The 16,727-nt window shown below is 49.0% G+C and overlaps 1 protein-coding gene across 13 annotated transcripts in view; it reads right to left on the reverse strand.

The window, feature by feature from the left end:
- The window catches only part of TENM2 (teneurin transmembrane protein 2), a 2,693,686-nt gene that overhangs the window by 79,538 nt on the left and 2,597,421 nt on the right, over positions 1-16,727 (reverse strand). For all 13 annotated transcript variants that reach the window (XM_036224946.1, XM_036224945.1, XM_016151441.2 and 10 more), the window contains one exon: positions 10,427-10,573. In XM_036224946.1, the coding sequence (XP_036080839.1) occupies positions 10,427-10,573 (147 nt within the window). The remainder of the gene's footprint in view (positions 1-10,426; positions 10,574-16,727) is intronic.

The following is a 16,727-nucleotide window of genomic DNA, read 5'->3' on the forward strand; positions in this document are numbered from 1 at the left end:
AAGACCGCAGGAATGGTCACCTGGCAGAGCACGTGACAGCCGGAAGGTGAAGGCATTGGTGTTGTGTTCGGGCGATGCGTTCCGGGGGCTGGAATGTTCTCCCTCGATCTGCTCCCCCTGCGCCATGTGCTCTACGAGGGAGCACGGCCAAAATGAGAGCGGGTGCGTCTCGCGCCGGGGGCCACAGTGTCCCTTTCTCACGTCTGTCTTCTGCACAGCATCCTCTCTCCCTCCCTGAAGGCAGAGTCCAGCAGCTGTGGACTCTCAGGCGAACCTGACAAACAGCTACGCCCAGAAAACGGGCCTGGGAGGAGGATGAGCCAGACATTTAGAATGGGGAGGACGGAGCTTCTCCCCAGCACCTCACGGCTGACGTCGGGCTGCTCTCCGGCTAAACCCTCTCTTTGCTGGGTTAAATGGGATCCTCTGTGGTTAAGGCTCATCACCTGACTCAGAGATCTTCGCAATCCTACGCAGGCCAGACAGAACGTCGGTGAGCCACCCAGCTCGGGGGCCACCGGTTTGTCATCTCCGAGGGAAAATAGCACTCATGCCAGAGCCGGCGGGGGTGGGATTGAGGGGGACATGTTAGAACAGCGACTGAAAGATGAATTTCTCATTTTGAAATGTTATGATGTTAACTTGATCTGATGAGCTCCTGATTGAAGGCAGTGTGTGTTTTTAGAGTCTCTGAAGTCACTTTATTCCGGGGGCACTAATATTTAGAGCTGTCATTTAAATCAAGTGGCATCGAGGCACTTCCTCTGAACTCTCTCGTCAAACCTCGCAAAGGGCGTATGAGGCTGGCCTCACTGTTCCCAGTTTACAGACGAGGAGACAGAGGCTTGAACAGGTTGGGGTCTTCGTTCAAGAAAGTAGGGCCAAGAAGAACTGGAGCCAGAACTTATACATGTCTGCCTGACTCCGAGGCCGAGACGCCCAGCAGCAACCGCCACAGCACCCAGTGCTGGCCGGAGGTGAGCGCTGTCCTCAGGGGGAATGGGAGAAGCAGTGAACGTCACCACGGGCGAGTGACCAGGGCCAGCTACCACCCACCCTCTCTCAGTGTGCTCTTCCCTATCTGCCCTTTGTTCCAACTCTCTTGAAAGAGGAGGAAGGTCCCTGGAAGTTGGAGCCCTGACCCTCCCTTCACAGCCGCAGGGAGCCCAGGGATGTCTCCAGCATCCATATGCCGTCCATAAAGCACACTGCCTTAGGTTAGAGAACTTTTGGCCCGTCTGTCCCCATCAGGCGGCCCAGGGCTGCCACACTTGGAGAAGTCACTCTCTGCCAGCACTTGAGCTCCCCTAAAAACGGCATGGGTTTGTGACGCATCAGTGGTCTTCACAGTGGTGGCATCCTCTGGGCGCCTGTCAGAAATGCACATCCCCAGGCCCCACATTGGACGTACCGAATCAGAACTCTGGGAGTGTGCCCAGCACTCTGTGCGCTACGCCTTCCACGCGATTCCAACGCCCGCCGACCCACGGGGAGCTGGTGCTAAGTGCTTTGCACGTATTAACTCGCCTAAGCCTCACAGCACCCTACGAGGTAGGAACTGTCACTAGCCCCACTTTACAGAGGAGAAAGCTGAGGTTCAGAGGGATCGAGTGCCTTGCTTCTTTGTGCTCATCCCATGAATCAGTGGAGTTGCTCAAGCTCCAGTGTGAACTTAGAAAAGCCATTCATGCTCATCAGGTACACAGATGCCTCAGCTCCTCCTCATACAGGTCCTGGGTCTGAGACAGGTCTCGGCCCAAGCCAGCAGTGCCAGGGACCTATCCTCCAGAGGGCGGCTGGGTTTCTTAGGAAGCAGCATGGCGTGGAGAAAAGCATACCGGACTTAGAGCCAGGAAGCCGGGCCTCCGGCCCAGGTCTGCTCTGGACTGGTCTTTGGCTTTGAAGAAGTCACGCCCCCTCTCTGGGCTTCGCGGCTGGTATTTGAGCCTTGAGACTTGGTATTTGAGCCTCTCTGCATCTGACACGCTGCCTTCCATGATCCCATAAATGGAAGAGAGGGTGCTTCTCTGCACTTGTAGCTGTCGAGCTCCGGAAAACGGGGAGTGGGCAGATGGACGAGGACATACCTTGAGGACTGGAGGAGGGAGGGGGTACCCTGCTTGTGAGGGTGTTCTGTCCCTGTGAGCGGGGAGAGAGGCAAGCACGGGGCACAGGGCTTCGGGGGACACCGTGCGGTTTTCTTTGGATTCACATCTGGCCACATAGCGCTGGCCCCTCTCCAATCCCCAGAGCTCTTGGCTGTGAAGACGGGAAGTCAAAGAAAAGAGCACAGGCCGCGGGGAGCTGCTCGGCTCTGCTGCAGAGAACACCCGGCTGCTCCTTTCTCCCTGGCCCGCACCCCGCATTTCACCACCGCATAAGCACTTTGTGGGAAAATGCATTCCGAATCCAAAACTGGGGGGAAAAGCTAACGCCAGGCCTAGTTTTCAGCACGCTGCCGAATCCCTGTTTCTGAGGGCCTGACAGTGCTGGGCATCCCTCATCTGCTGGGCTTCGATTACAGACTCGACGCGCAGCTGCTGCGAAGGGCCCACGAGGAGGGCTCTTGACCTTGGTTATGACGCCTGGCGTGGCTGCGTTTCAGCCGTGGGACCTGGGTGAGCCACTTCACCTTAGTTTCTGCTTCTATGTAAAGGCTCAAAGAGGCTCTCACGGCTCTTGTGGGCTGCTGTCACGATTCATTTGGGTAAAGTCTCAGCCCAGGCTGGCCCTGGTAAGCGCTGAATGCACCCGGTCTTACACATCACGTCCTTTGACATCAAGTAAAGGGGACATGCCCTGTTCCAGGACCACCTGGACCCCTTGCATGTGTTCCGGGGAGATGCCCCAGGTTTCAGCCTTGGCATTCTTGACATTTCGGGCTGGATCACTCTTTGTGGTGAGGGCCGTCCAGTGCATGCAGGGTGTGTAGCAGCACCCCTGGCCTCCACCCACTAGATGTCAGTAGCACCTCCTCTTGTCCTCTCTATGGTCATTCCAGATAGTGCCAATGTCATCTGGAGAGCAAAACTGCCCTTGGGCTCTGTGTATGTGTGTGTGTGAGGGGGAGGGGAGGAGGGGGGGGAGTCGGGGGGAGGTTGTGGGAGCAAAAGAGCCAATCATGGCACAGAAACGCTGGTCACAGAAACCAGGGGGGCACTTGTTGCAATCTAGGCACTTTCTCAGCCAAGGCAAAGCACAGTAATGATAGAAATGTTACCTCTTGGCCACCAGTTAAATCTGTGTTTTCATCCTTTAATTCCCTAAAATAAGTCCATAGTGATTTAAATTATTAACGTCTTCGTAGATGATGCATTTTAATCACAATTTTATGATGAATATTTGATTTGTCGTCTAATCAAGGAAAAAATATAATCCCTTCGGAGTCACTTAATAACCATTTAAATGACTAAAGACTTGATTAGAGACGACTGAAGGTGCCTATGTTAAGCAAACTCCTGAACTTTGAAAACTTCTTAATTTTTCAGAAACAAATTCCGCGGTTCTATAAATTTACTGGGAAGAGGTTTTCAGCGGGAAAGTCTTATCCTTTTGACTTGATTTTTCCTGAGACCTTTTTGCAACAACACCAATTCGGAACTTGTCTGAACCTTCTTCCTTTGTTAGAAGAGATGAGGGGCCGGCTTTAACGTGGAAAAGCAGTGGTGTATCACCTTGGTTAGTCCAAAGGCCTGTTCTGAATACGACCTTCTTGAGCCTCTGTAATTCCTATCCGTGCGATGGGAAACCTGTGAGCAGGCAGTCCCACAGAACTGACGCGTCTGGTCCGAAGAGACAGACAGCCTACAAGGACACAGGCGGGGTGATTTAGGAGTGGGACACTGCTTGGGGGGAGAGACATAAAGGGGGGCTTCGCCGGTCAAGGCAGGCCTCGTTAAGGAACAGGTGTCTGAGCTGAGAGCTGAGAGAGGATGGAACGAGCCAGTTACGCTCAGGTTGAGGCATTTCTGGCCCTGGAACAGACAAGAGCCCGAGTGGGACTAAGCTTTGCATGTGTGAGAGCTAGAGGCTGGCCAGCGTGGATACAGCTGAGCTGCTGCAGAGGGCGGTGGGGACAGGCGAGAGAGAAGGCAGGGGACGCATCGTAGAAGGCCCTCTAGGCCAAGGTGAAACGTTTGGTTTTGCCTCTCACTACACAAGGAGCCCTTTGAGGGCATGGTGTGATTTGATTTACAATTTAAAACTATCTCGGTGGCTGCTGTGGGGAGGAGAGAGGGCACGGGCAGGGCAGTGGCAGAGGGACCATCGGCCGCCCAGGCCCACCGCCCAGGTGCCCACCAAGCTCGGTACAGTGCTCGGTGCGTGTAAGCCCTCAGGAATCTTACTGATTACAGCTTTCGTATGCAATGGAGAATGGATTCCATCTTTTTTGAACCTCGACAGAATAAAAGGAAACTGAACTCCAACCATTAGTTTCCTAAACATAAGGTTCTCTAGTCGAATATGCCCAGAAAGCCAAAAATCTTATTTGAATGGAAAGATCCAGAATACTTTCAGCACCCTGTTGCCATGCAGCCATCTAGGATTTCAGATGGGGCTCACTCGGCTTTCCTCCCAAAGAAGAGAGACCCAGTGCCTGGCCAGACTGCGGTGGCCTCAAGGCCAAGTTCTCCTCCTAAGCATTAGATGTATTGCTTTCCTCTCTGGGAGCTAATCGGGGACTGTTTATGGCTCCAGCTACATTTGCCACAAGGTCTTTGGACAACAAGGGGAATCCTCAATCCAACCCAATTAATTGAGCAATGTTGCACTTTGAAGCTGTCCCCTACCCAACCCATCCATCACCATGATCTGCACACATTAATCAAGGCATTTACAATGGCTTCACCAAGCTTTGCCTCTCATTGGAGGATGAAACGAGACTATTTGGACCTGAGAACTATAACTCTTCCAGAGTCCCTGAAGTCCTGAGCTTGGCTCTGCTCAATGCACAGACAAGGTGAGTTATTAATTAACAATTGAGATAAATGCCGGAATAGCATCCCTGAATCATGTCAGACCAATTTGGATGGTTATGGGATGAGGAGGGAGGGGAAAGAGGCAGTGGGCGAGGGAAGCGTTTTATCTGTTCCAAGTGCTTTGGACAGACTCCAGTGTTATTTCTCCTCATTTAGACCTGGATGGAGTGCCCGGAGCTCAGGCCAGCATCCACATCTCTTAACCCAAGGCGGCTTCCTTTGGAGCGAAACAAGGAACCGAGCCTCCTAAACAGAGATGGGCTGGGAAATACTGTTCTGAGGACCAGCCTCAGTGGAGTCCTTAATTTAGGGAGAGAAATGTAGAAGCCGCTGGTGGGTGGAAGAGCCTCTGTCAGGGATTACTGATCACACACACACCTGTGGCTTTGGGGACTCTCCAGGGAGAGAGGCTGAGGGATCCTCGGCTCAGTGCTGTGACAGGCTTTCTCTTACGTCCTGCAGCTGACACCCACACTCCAGGACACTCTTTTCTCTATATCCCTACTGATCGACGGCTTTCCACTCCTGTCAGCCCTCACATGCTGGATGTTGATGATGGTGATGATGATGATGATGATGATAATAATAATAATAATAATAATAACAACAACAACAACAACAACAACATGTTTATAGTCTTAACTTTTCAGATGGATGTGAGGTCCTTGTGGACACGTGTCATATTTATCTTAGTATTTCCAAACATTTAGTAAACCCTCAACAAATGTTTGCTAAACCATGAAAGAATAGCTCATGGATGGATGGATGGATTCACACCAAATGACAGAGTTAAAGGCTTTTTAAATTTCGAAACAAACATCAGTCTCCTCTCCAACTAGGAACACAAAACACTTCTAAAACACACTGAAGTTACTCACTGTGGAGCCGACAATGCAAATATATTCATAGTTTGTCCTATTATTATTTCTTCTTGAAATGAAACCCCCTCTCTTCATTTCACTCCTCTGGTGTTCTGGGAATTCTAGGGGTAGGCGTTTGGGGTACGGGCACTGTGACATTGGGCTGAGTCAACTCACTCATGGAAAACCATTGTTTAAAAAAGTTTTTCTTGAAGTGTGTGAGAATTCTCTGCAGTGCTTGGTCAAAACGCAACTTCCTGGATCCCATATCTGACTCAACAAATGAGAATCTCAGAGGCGTCCTAGAAATCTAAATTCTAAACAAGTTCTCCAGTGTGGTTACACAGCACCCAAGCTTGATAGGCACTAGTTAGAACCTCAGTGGTTACGTACTGTAGGAAAATCACTGGTTGGGCTTCACCTCGGTGGGTTCAGCATTTCTTCTAGAAAATAAAATTGATGCTAATAACATGAAAGCTGGCAGCAGCCAACATGCGAGGGCACCCTACGAGCCAGGCATCCTTGTATCACGTGCATTTTCTCACTGGAACGTCCCTCCCCCTAACGGCGGTGCCATTATCATGCCTGTTTTACAGTCGAGAAAACTGAGCCTTTGAGGAGTCAAGCGACTTGCTGAAGCAGGACACAAAAATTGACTCCTGAGCCAAGGCTCTTAATCACATGATGTTACAGTGTCACCCAGGGGGAAATCAGAGGGGGGACGGGAGAAGGAACGTGAGGTCTAACTGCAGTGGAGGACAGAAGGGAAACAGAGACGGCGTCTGTGTAGCACGGGAGGCCGTGACGCGATGGTGACCTGTGCACAGGCTCAGCCTCGGAAGGGCCTCCTCCTTCCCCCGCCTCCCTCCAGGCTTCTGCCCACGGCCTGCGAGGGGATCTGTTAGGCTTCCGCGGGGGCTTCACGCGGACTCCCAGGCTGGCTTGAAATGATGCGAGTTGGGCTTCGTACAGACAGGCGGTTGGAAGCTCTTGACTCTAACTTCGGGGTGATAAAGGGGTGTAGGGAGAGAGTAAGAACCATCTTTCCAGGCCAGACGGTCTAACACCACGTCCCCACCTCGCCGTTCCCACACTTTCTCCTACCCCTGGCGGTGATGAACCAAATCTCACACCTCTGTCTTGGCGGTGATAATTAAATATTATTCGCCTGTCACTCGATGCACATGTTGTGTGTATGCCCAGACTTTAATGAGCCGGTATTTGTCTTCTGTAAGCAAAAATATTTCTTTGAGTCTCTTCTTTTTCAAATTGGGGTGAGCAGTTCACGTGAAGATCTCTCACTATTAAAAAGACAGTCTGCTTGCTGACATGTCTGTCTGAACTGTTCCTACTTTTTTTTTTAGGGGCCGATGGCAGGGAAAGCTCATCCTTTCAGAAGCAGCCGCCGCTTCCTGAGGTTAAGTTGGTGGTCACATGGCTGGGGGTGTTGGGGGACTTTGAAAGCGATGAGAAGAAGAAGGTAGGGAATTGGAATAAATTATTTTGGGGGACAGTCTAAGACAGCTTTTCTAACAGGGTTTCTCATCTAAGCACCAAGGACACAAAATACTTGAGTGCAAAGTTCTCAAGTCGTCCAAGGAAGGTCCTTAGCTACTACCATTCTAGATGCATAGGAGGGAAGTTAATTTATTCCATATAATGGGCATCTCAGGACAACGGTTCTCAAAGAGAATCTGCATCAGCATCACCTGGAAGTTTACTAGAAATCCAAATTCTTGCATCACACCTCAGGCCTATGTAATAAGTGACTTTGGGGCCCGGGGCTGAGCAATCTGTGTTTAATCGAGCCCTCCAGGTGGCTTTGCAGTAAGTAAGCTAACGGCCCAGACGGACTGGTGCTGTAGAGCATCAGGGCTAAGTCTCTCCTGGAGGAACCCAGGTTGAAAAAAGCTGTTAAGGGCTTTAGTATCGATATTCGTATTTGTATCTTTATCTGCCTCAGTTTAAAATTTAAAAAATAAATAAATAAATAACTATCGCTTTAAATGAGGTTTTTTTGTTTTCCTCCCAAACATACTGTGTTCCTAGATGGAAAAAATGATTCGCCTCCTCCAGATCACGGTGAAGAGCGCTCTATCATTTTCCCCATTCTTGAGGTTCGTAACAGTTGTGTTCGCTGCAGCTGCGCCCCCGGGGGGCCTACAAGCATGGCTTCTGCCTGGGTGCCTCCTCTGACCCACCTCCCTTCCCAGGTGGCCCTTCCTGGGAACTGCAGAAGCAGGACAGAGCCTGGGGCAGAATTCCCGCCCCCAGCCAAAATAAACAAAAGAGGGATATAATTAGTGTGCTGCAGGATGGGATCTGGAGTAGATGGGGAGTAGCTTTAATATTTATCAATAAACAGCAAAGTGCTTAGCGCACCTCCTAGGGAAGTAATTAACCATAAAAAGGATACTCCGGGCACAGGAGTCTCCTCCAAAAAAAGAACTCTGGTTAATTGTGAATTGCTTATGCCAGGTGAGAGGGAATCCGGCTGTACATCTCACCTGACATAAGCAACTCCGAATTAACCGGGAGTTTCTTTTTATAAACACCGAGCGTGTGCAGAGCCTTTTTTTTTTCTTGGTGGTTAATTACTTCCTTGGGAGGTTCACTTCAACAGTTCCCACAACAAGACCATTATTGTCTTTAGCATAATCACTGCCTCATTTGCTTTTGTGCCCTGCGTTTGCGAAGCTCTGCCTCTCTGCCCGCCAGGAGGGACCCTGAAGGTGCCATCAGGTGGCAGGCCTACTGTGCCTCCTCCAGCTCCACCCCTTGGGGAATTCGGGTTTCTCCTGCTGGGAGCCCAGCTGGGTCGGGGGTGGGGCCAGTAGAGAGGAATGTGGGCAGCTTAAGGCTCCTTCGGGAGACTGAGTTCCCCCAGCCTTTGTGCAGTGTTCCAGCCATTTGCTGACGCTCGCAACTGGGCAGCCAGCCAGGACAGTGACCCCTCTCTCCAGGAGGAAGGAGCTGCTCTGTTAGCAACTTCTGTGTTCAGCGAAAGCACCAAGGACCAGAAGCGACAATGGTGACCCTAACCAGGAAGAGTACTGCGGTTTTGACTCTCGCTCTTGGGAAAAAACAAATGCATTATGTAGTTATGTCAAAAATGAACTAAAGTGCCTTCTAGTTTGGCTCTCTTTCAGAAAAGGTAAATGAATGAATGGGAGCTCGGTAAGCTACATTGGGTCTAAGAATGATTTTTTTTTTTTTTTGATTGGTGTACTCTTATCAGTGTATATACGTTTTTTTATTTACAAATTGTAGACATGTGCAACTGCAATGAGAGATTATGGAACCTGCAAAATATCTATTAAGAGAATGGGAAAAAATAAAAATGAAGCGTCTCCCACTTTCGGGCATCAGCCGGATGGAATGCACCTCGCTCTGGACGCCAGAGGGCTGTGCGGGCAGGGGCCGGCACCGCAGAGCACAGTGATCGGCACGCGGAGGGATTACACACATTTTTGTTTAGTCAAATAATCAGGCGCATGGATCCTCTTACACCCTAAAGAGTTTGGGTAGGGGTGGATCCCGCACCTGTGCCCATGTGTGGGGAACAAGGCATGGCATTCTGAGAAAATCAAGCGGCCCATATGCTACCACAATCCCATTTAGCCCCAGAATCTTAGCACTCCATCGAGCAATAACACAGGAAAATTCAGCTCAGAGGTTAAAACAGAGGTTGGCAAACTTTCCCTATAAGGGGTCAGAGAGTAAATATCTCAGGCTCTGTTGGCCCTGTGGCCTCTGTCCAGCTACTCAACTCTGCCCTTCAGGATGAAATAAACTACGGCCAACACATAAATGAATAGGCGTGGCTGTGTTCCAATAAACTTTACAGATGGACCCTGGAATTTCAATTCAACATGGTTTTCATGTGCTACGCACTATTATGCCTACTTAGATCCCCCCTCCTCCAACCGTTATAAATGTAAAACCCACTTTTAGCTCACAGGCCATACGAAATAGACGGTGGGTCAAATCTGGCCTGCAGGCTGTAGTTTGCCAACCACTGGTTAGAACATGGACTTTGTAGTCAGAGCTGGGTCTCAATTTTACTATCGGCGACTAAGTTTTCTTCACAAAGTTACTAAACCAAACCAAACCAAACCATACCAAACCAAACCAAACCAAATCCAACAGTTTCATTTGTTAACCACTCGCTAGGCTTCGGTTTCCTCATCTGTAAAGTAACATCTCGAAGGGCTGTAAAGACAGAGGGATGCACTGCTTGTGATATCTTAGCACAGAGTGAGGCACACACTGTCATCATCAGCATAGATGTGTTTGTAACTCCCAGCCCTGAAGGGTCTGGCAGGAACGGGCACCCCAAGGCCCAGCCATCTTTCTGTGGTGCTTTGTATTTGAGAATCCAAAGCCAGCATCAAACCCCAGTGCCTCCAACCTATGTCTCCAGGAGCCCCCGCTGGCCCAAGGACCCTGCGTATGCTTCAAAGGAAATGTTACAACAACATTCGACAATAGTATAGGGTAGGTCTTTCAGGAAAAACGACTTATGACGACCGTATATACATAACGCTCTGTTCTTGAGGGGCTGGGAATTAGAAGACGCTTGCTCACCTCCCTCATTATCCTTGTTATCAGCGCAGGAGGTTTCCATGGCAACGTTGCATCCGGGCCCTCTCCAGCCGGTCTGGCAGACACACTGCCAGCTGTTCTGACCCAGTGTGCATCTCCCGTTGCCGTTGCACAAATCGGGGCAGCCATCTGGTTGGAGAAATGGAGAGGATGAGAAGGAGGGGCGTGAGGCCGCGCTGGGGCACTGGGGGAGCCGTGCAAGGGGGGGCAAGGCCACAGGGCAGCCGCTGGGCCAGCCTCGAGTGGGGCCCGTGCCTGCCTTGGAAAGAGTTGGGGGTAGCAGGCCATGCATGCAGTTGCAAGACATAGTGAGGTCCCAGATGCAGGGGGCCCCCAATGACATTGACCTGTGTGAAGGGGACTGAGGCAAGCTCCCCAAAGTGGGAAATAATCCAGAAAACTAAACTAGCTCTGAGCTTACAACAAGACTAGCGAGGCTGTTTTTTTCTAGCCAGTGGCTCAGGACTGATGCTACCTCGAAAAAAATTGTTTTTCTTTCTTTTTTTAGAACTGCCTTCTGCAGAAGAGAGAGAAAAAAAAAATCCTTATCAGCCCAGGCTGGAGCCAAAGTGCCCTCCATCTTTCAGAATTTCAAAGACAAATTTATGTATGATTATCACTTACGACAAGTAACTGGATAAATCTGCTGGGCTATTTTCATATTTTTGTAATATTTAGTTTTAAGGGGTACTTTCAAATATTGGCTGCTTACCACTCAACCTATTTATGCACATTTATGGCACGATTTAACAATGCTGTAGGATCCGAAGGCTGTGGAAGGAGGAGACGTGGAATGCCATAAACTGGGGAAAGAGGGGAATGCACCTGGGCCTGGAGGAAGGCAGTGGGTTTTGAGTCATTCTTATTTTGTGGTTTTATTTTATTTTATTTTATTTTATTTTATTTTATTTTATTTTATTTTATTTTATTTTATTTTATTTTATTTTATTTCATTTCATTTTATTTTATTTACTATTTTATTTTATTTTTGTGTGTGAAATCAGCAGCCCGCCCAATTCCCAAATCGCTCCAGCGCCCCAAAACAAGGGCAGCTGCCGCTCTCCTGACCTGAGCCTCCTCACACAGAGCCTGGATGAGGCAAGAAGAGAAAGGGCGGGGTCGCTAAAAAGAGACGGGGCGTCTCCCAGGGGGAGCCTCTGATGCCCTTCATGAGATCCAGAGGGAAGCACAGAATTTGTAGAATGCGGCCACGCTCACAAAACCTATCTTCTGGCAAGAATTCCTACATATGTTTTCACTTTTTTTTTTCTTTTAACAGCTTTATTGAGGCGTAACTCACGTACCATAGAATTTACCTGTTTTAAGTGTGCAGTGCTGTGACTTCTAGCAAACTCAGAGTTGTGCGATCTAGGCATGCCTTTTATTTCATGTACCTTCTCCCAAAGATCATTGGTTTCATTATCCCCTGAATATCTATCTCGGTCTCTCTAATCCTATCTCTACATCTGCACTATCTCTGTTTTCATCTCTTTCTAAACTACACAAAGCGCAGGGTGCCCTGGCTGATGGAAGAGGGATGAAGCTTTGTAATAATGGAGGTAAGTGATCTGAAGCCTTTCTGGCCCAGATCTTTTGAACCTAAAGCATGCATCTTCCCCTCCCTGTCTCTCGAATGTTCCAGGGGCCCTCCCCTGGCGTCCTCTCTCTTTTTTCTCCAGTACCCCTGTGAGAATGCCAGTGAACCTCACTGGTACATGTGTCAGTGATGGGAATTTAAAGGACTCCTCCAAAGGAGAAAGGTCTGGAGGGTCTGAAATTGAGTTGCCACTTGCTTCTTTAAGAAGGTTCGCTCCTCATAGCTCCTTTTCTCCTATCCTTTCCCGATGTCGTCGGTCAGGGCCTGAGAGAGCAGGCTAAGCCACCTATGAGGGGAGTCTCTGTAAGAAGCTGAGCTGTCTTGAGGAGAGAAACGAGGACTTGCCTGCCGCGAAATCTGTTTTCTTTTGCTGCACGACCCGCACTAGATCCAGCATGCGAACGAAGCACCCGTGTCTGCACACCTTGAGACGGAACTGCGTCTCCACAGGGACCGTCGCGAAGCCCAGATTCACATTTCCGTTCCCTTCCTGACCAACGAGATGACTAAGGCTCTGCCTGGAAATCCAGTGACACCCCCTGTTCACACGGGGAGAGGGTGCTAGGAGCGGATGCCACCTCCGGTTTCAGAGAAAGGCTATGAGCGTTTCCCGAGGAGCAAAGCGGAACACAGTAGGAAAGGCCCAAGGGATACTGCACAAGTTCTCAAGGAAAAGAGACTATCTGCAGCTTCCAGCCACCTCAAGCTTCACAATTTCGACCAGGCGCGTTTGGGGGAACGGATCACAGAGAATACGCTAAATGACAGACCTACCAACATTTGCTCCGCGCGCCGTCCATTATATGTGCTTTGTTATTTCGCTCCTTTGAGGTCTCATGTTTGACTAAAATTGTGCCCAGAGTCTCCACAGAGGCCTCATGGTGTAGGAAATCCACGTCCGGCACATAAAATTTAAATTCGCAAAGAACACTCACATGCCAGTCAGAGGTATGCACTCAACATGTACGCTCCTGGACTGGATGAAGCTTTTTCCCCCTTTCTCTTTCTCGCTTGATTTTTTTTTTTTTCCCCTTCTCGACCAACTGAAGTGAGATAAACAGACCACAGTAACGGGTTTTCTCTACATCATATGAGGAAGATGAAAACACGAACAGTAGGAAGCTGGCAAATCTCTGAGAAGTTTCGGGGCAGCTGGGAATTAATGGATAGGACTTTGCTTTTAGCTTGAAGAGGAAGAAAGCAGCCTTGGTAGGTGCGTGGCGTTGCTAGGCAACCCCAAGCTACCCCCCAGTACAAGTTCATTCTGCTGATGGCCTTCAGAGGAGGTGATACAGTTGTGTTTTTAAAGTGCAAAGCCAGCTCTGCTTAAGGGAAAACAAAACGTAGGAAGTAATTAGTCTGGAGGGCAAATGGGTATCAGGTGGTGGCTTTCTCTGGCGAGCATCCTATAACTGGAGTTGGATTGGGCTTATGGGCTCATACTTGGGAATCCGAGAGGGCACCTGCGTGGAGCCTTCTGGATTTCAGTCTAGCGCGGCTGGCTTCTTTGAGTGCCCTCTTCCGAGACCATGGTACGGGATGCCTTAAGACACAGGTGTTTGGTTCCTTGTGCAAGTAGAGAGCTGGCTGCCAGGAGACTTTGGGTCGCACTGTGACCCCAGACCACTGATTCTCAACTGAGGCACCTTTGTCCTCCTTATTCCCTTTAAAGGGCATGTGGCAATGTCTGGAGACATTTTGATTATCACAACTTTGGGAGGATGCTACTGACATCTAGAGGGTAGAGGGTCTGGGGGGCTACTCAACATCCTAGAACCCCCAGGACAGTTCCCATGATACAGAAAGAACCAGCCCCAAATGTCAGCAGTGCTGAGGCTGAGAAACCGTGCCCTAGACCTAAACTCCATGAGAACAGGGCCTTCCTTGTTTGCTGTTGCATTCCAGAGCTGGACCTAGTTTCAGGCACATAGGAGGTGCTTGAATGAATGGAATAAGATCAGTAGTGCTGGATCATTTCAGCCTGGCCCTTATTGAGACTCTTCTAAGAGTCCTGAGAAGATAGTGCAGCCGCCTTCCCCGAGATCTCCTCCCCCTCCCAGAGAGAACTTTCAAGGGCATCAGTGATATCTTGGGCAGAGTCTGTCACACTTCCAATGTCTTTGGCAGAGTGGAAACAAAACAGTTTCCAAGACTTTCTACACACAAAATTCCAACCACTAGGGGAAAAAAAAATCCATCAACAGAGTTACTGGGTGGGCAGGCTTCTTGCCTTAACAAAAATTAGAGCTGATGGAGAAATCTGGGATTAAAAAACAAACAAACAAACCCAAATATACCCTTAAATTCAGATGACTCTTGAATTTTCAACTCCAGTCCTTCAAACTCTATACCTGGACTCTGACCTGCATCTCAGCATCTCTATCTGCTCACTCACAAGCATCTCAAGCTCAACAGAATTTAACGTCTTTGTCTTCCTTTCCCCCAAACTCTGATCCCTTAATCGACGAATGGCATCTCTATGTACCCCACTGCCCAAGACTGAAACCATGGAGTCATTCTCAACTACCCTCCCTTCTCCTGCTGCCTCTCTCATCTCAGGCATCTAGTCAACCCCCAAGTCCTGCCTATTTTTTCTCTTAACTAGATGAATTCGTCCACTAGAAATCCTACCTGTCTTTCCTCCTAAGGATCCCTGGAATCTGCCCTCCACCCCCACCGCTATTGCCACTCTGTTAACCCAAACCATCCTCATCATTACGCTGGGCTCCTTTCAAACCTCTTACCTGGTCCCCCTGCCTCCGGCCTTATACCATCATCCCTTTCTCTCTGTTCTGGACACTCCTGAAAACATTTCTATATCTTCCCACTGATCCTAGGGTGAAGTCTGAAGTCCTTCACCTGCCATAGAGGTTTTATATGAACTGGTCCTCACGAGGACAGCCTATCTCAATACTTCTTTAGTCCTGGGTCAGACAGAAGTCACTTGGCTTTTCCTTTTCCCTTTCTTCTTCAAGCCATCCTTCAGATTCCCACTCAGAAATCATCTCCAGGAAGTCTTTACAAAGCTATACCTGTCATGGCGCCTTTATCCTATACTGCCTGGTCCTATCTACCACACTGCATCTCAGTGGTCTGCCACCTCCATGAGACTTGCCAGCCCACGTTGCAGTCCTTCCTTAAAACATTTTACTGTCACCTGCTGGAAAACGGTTGTGATCAATGTTCACATCATCATGAACTACAATTTGAACGGTGCGTCTAGAATTGTGCGGTGTACAACTGAACAGCTCCCCTGGGCCGTCCTGTTATGACGTAAGTCTGTCCGGTCAGGACCCATGTTTACTCTTGGATTCCCAGGACTCAATGAGTAGTCGGGGGAATGGATGAATGAACGAATGAATGAATGACTTCTGACTGAAGTCAGCACCTTCAATGCCTTTGTCGGAGTGGAAATGGAATCATTTCTAAGATATTTCTACACATAAATTTTCAAACACAAAAACAAAAACAACAACAACAAAAAAAAACCACCAACCCTCCTCCCCCACAAACTCCATCGACATAGTTACCAGGTAGGGAGGCTTTTTTGCCTTAACAAAGATCAGGAATGAGCAAAATAATGTCTACAGCACAGTAAAAAGGGGGAGCATAAATGCACTTGAAGAAAGCTATAATTACCATAAAAGGCTTTTCTAAAAAAGCATCAAGAAATGTTCCACCATGCGCAGCAATTTAGAGGTAGAAATAAGTGGCCAATATTGTATAAGGGGTCTGGAGCGAGAAGCGGCGTTTTTAACATTCAACGTCAAGCGCACCTCACAAAAGCACAGAGCACAGCACCCTCCCCAGATGGAAATGCCAGTGGAAACAGAAAACAGACCGCGTGTAAATGAAGACAGACAAGACGGGCAGCGAGCGAAGGGAGCCGGTCCTGCTCGTTCCCGAGACCACGGGGAGAGCTGCTGGATTAAACCCCAGGGGAAAGCCTCTTCTGAATCCAGGGGAAAACCTGAACCTCATTTGGAGTCGAGAGTTTTGGGATTAAGACATCGATCGTCTCTTGCTGTCTGTGTGGTCTTAAGCTGGTAGACTCCCACGCCTCATCCCCGTTTGTAAAATGATGCATCTTACTAATTAATCTTATTTATTGTCCCTCCCACCAGAATACGACCTGCACTAAGCCCGGTATATTTATCTCTTTTGTTCATTGAGACATTCTCAGTGTCTAGAAAAATAGTTGGCACATAACAGACAATAAATGTTTGTTGAATGAAGAACTTAACAGGGATGATGATGATACTTCCTCAGAGGCCGGAGGAGTTAAACAAAACGATAACGGCAAAGATTTTAGCACAGGGCTCTGCATACCGTAAATGCTCACTAGACAGCAGCACTTTTTGTTTGTGCTGCTGTAAGTGCTGCTATTGCGGATATTATAATTAATAGTGGGCTTTTTCTTCCTGCGTGGTTTAAAGTCCAGGCCATAGCTCTCTGCCTCACCACCAGATTAGGGAGCGAACAAGAGCCCAGCCTATGTCAAGTGGAAAAAAAAAAAAAAAGAAAAAGGAGGTTCCTTGGGTGCTCTGTGTGTGCAATGGCATCACTTCCTGGGACGTCTTCGCTCCCTCTCTGATCGCCGGCCTGAGAATCCAGCAAAGCCACGTCGCTGGCTGAGTCCTCGAGGAGAAAAGCCACTGAAGCTGAGGGCGAATCCATGGGGCGGGG

Source organism: Rousettus aegyptiacus, unplaced genomic scaffold (assembly GCF_014176215.1).
Source record: "Rousettus aegyptiacus isolate mRouAeg1 unplaced genomic scaffold, mRouAeg1.p scaffold_m13_p_7, whole genome shotgun sequence".
Taxonomy (NCBI): Eukaryota; Metazoa; Chordata; class Mammalia; order Chiroptera; family Pteropodidae; genus Rousettus; species Rousettus aegyptiacus.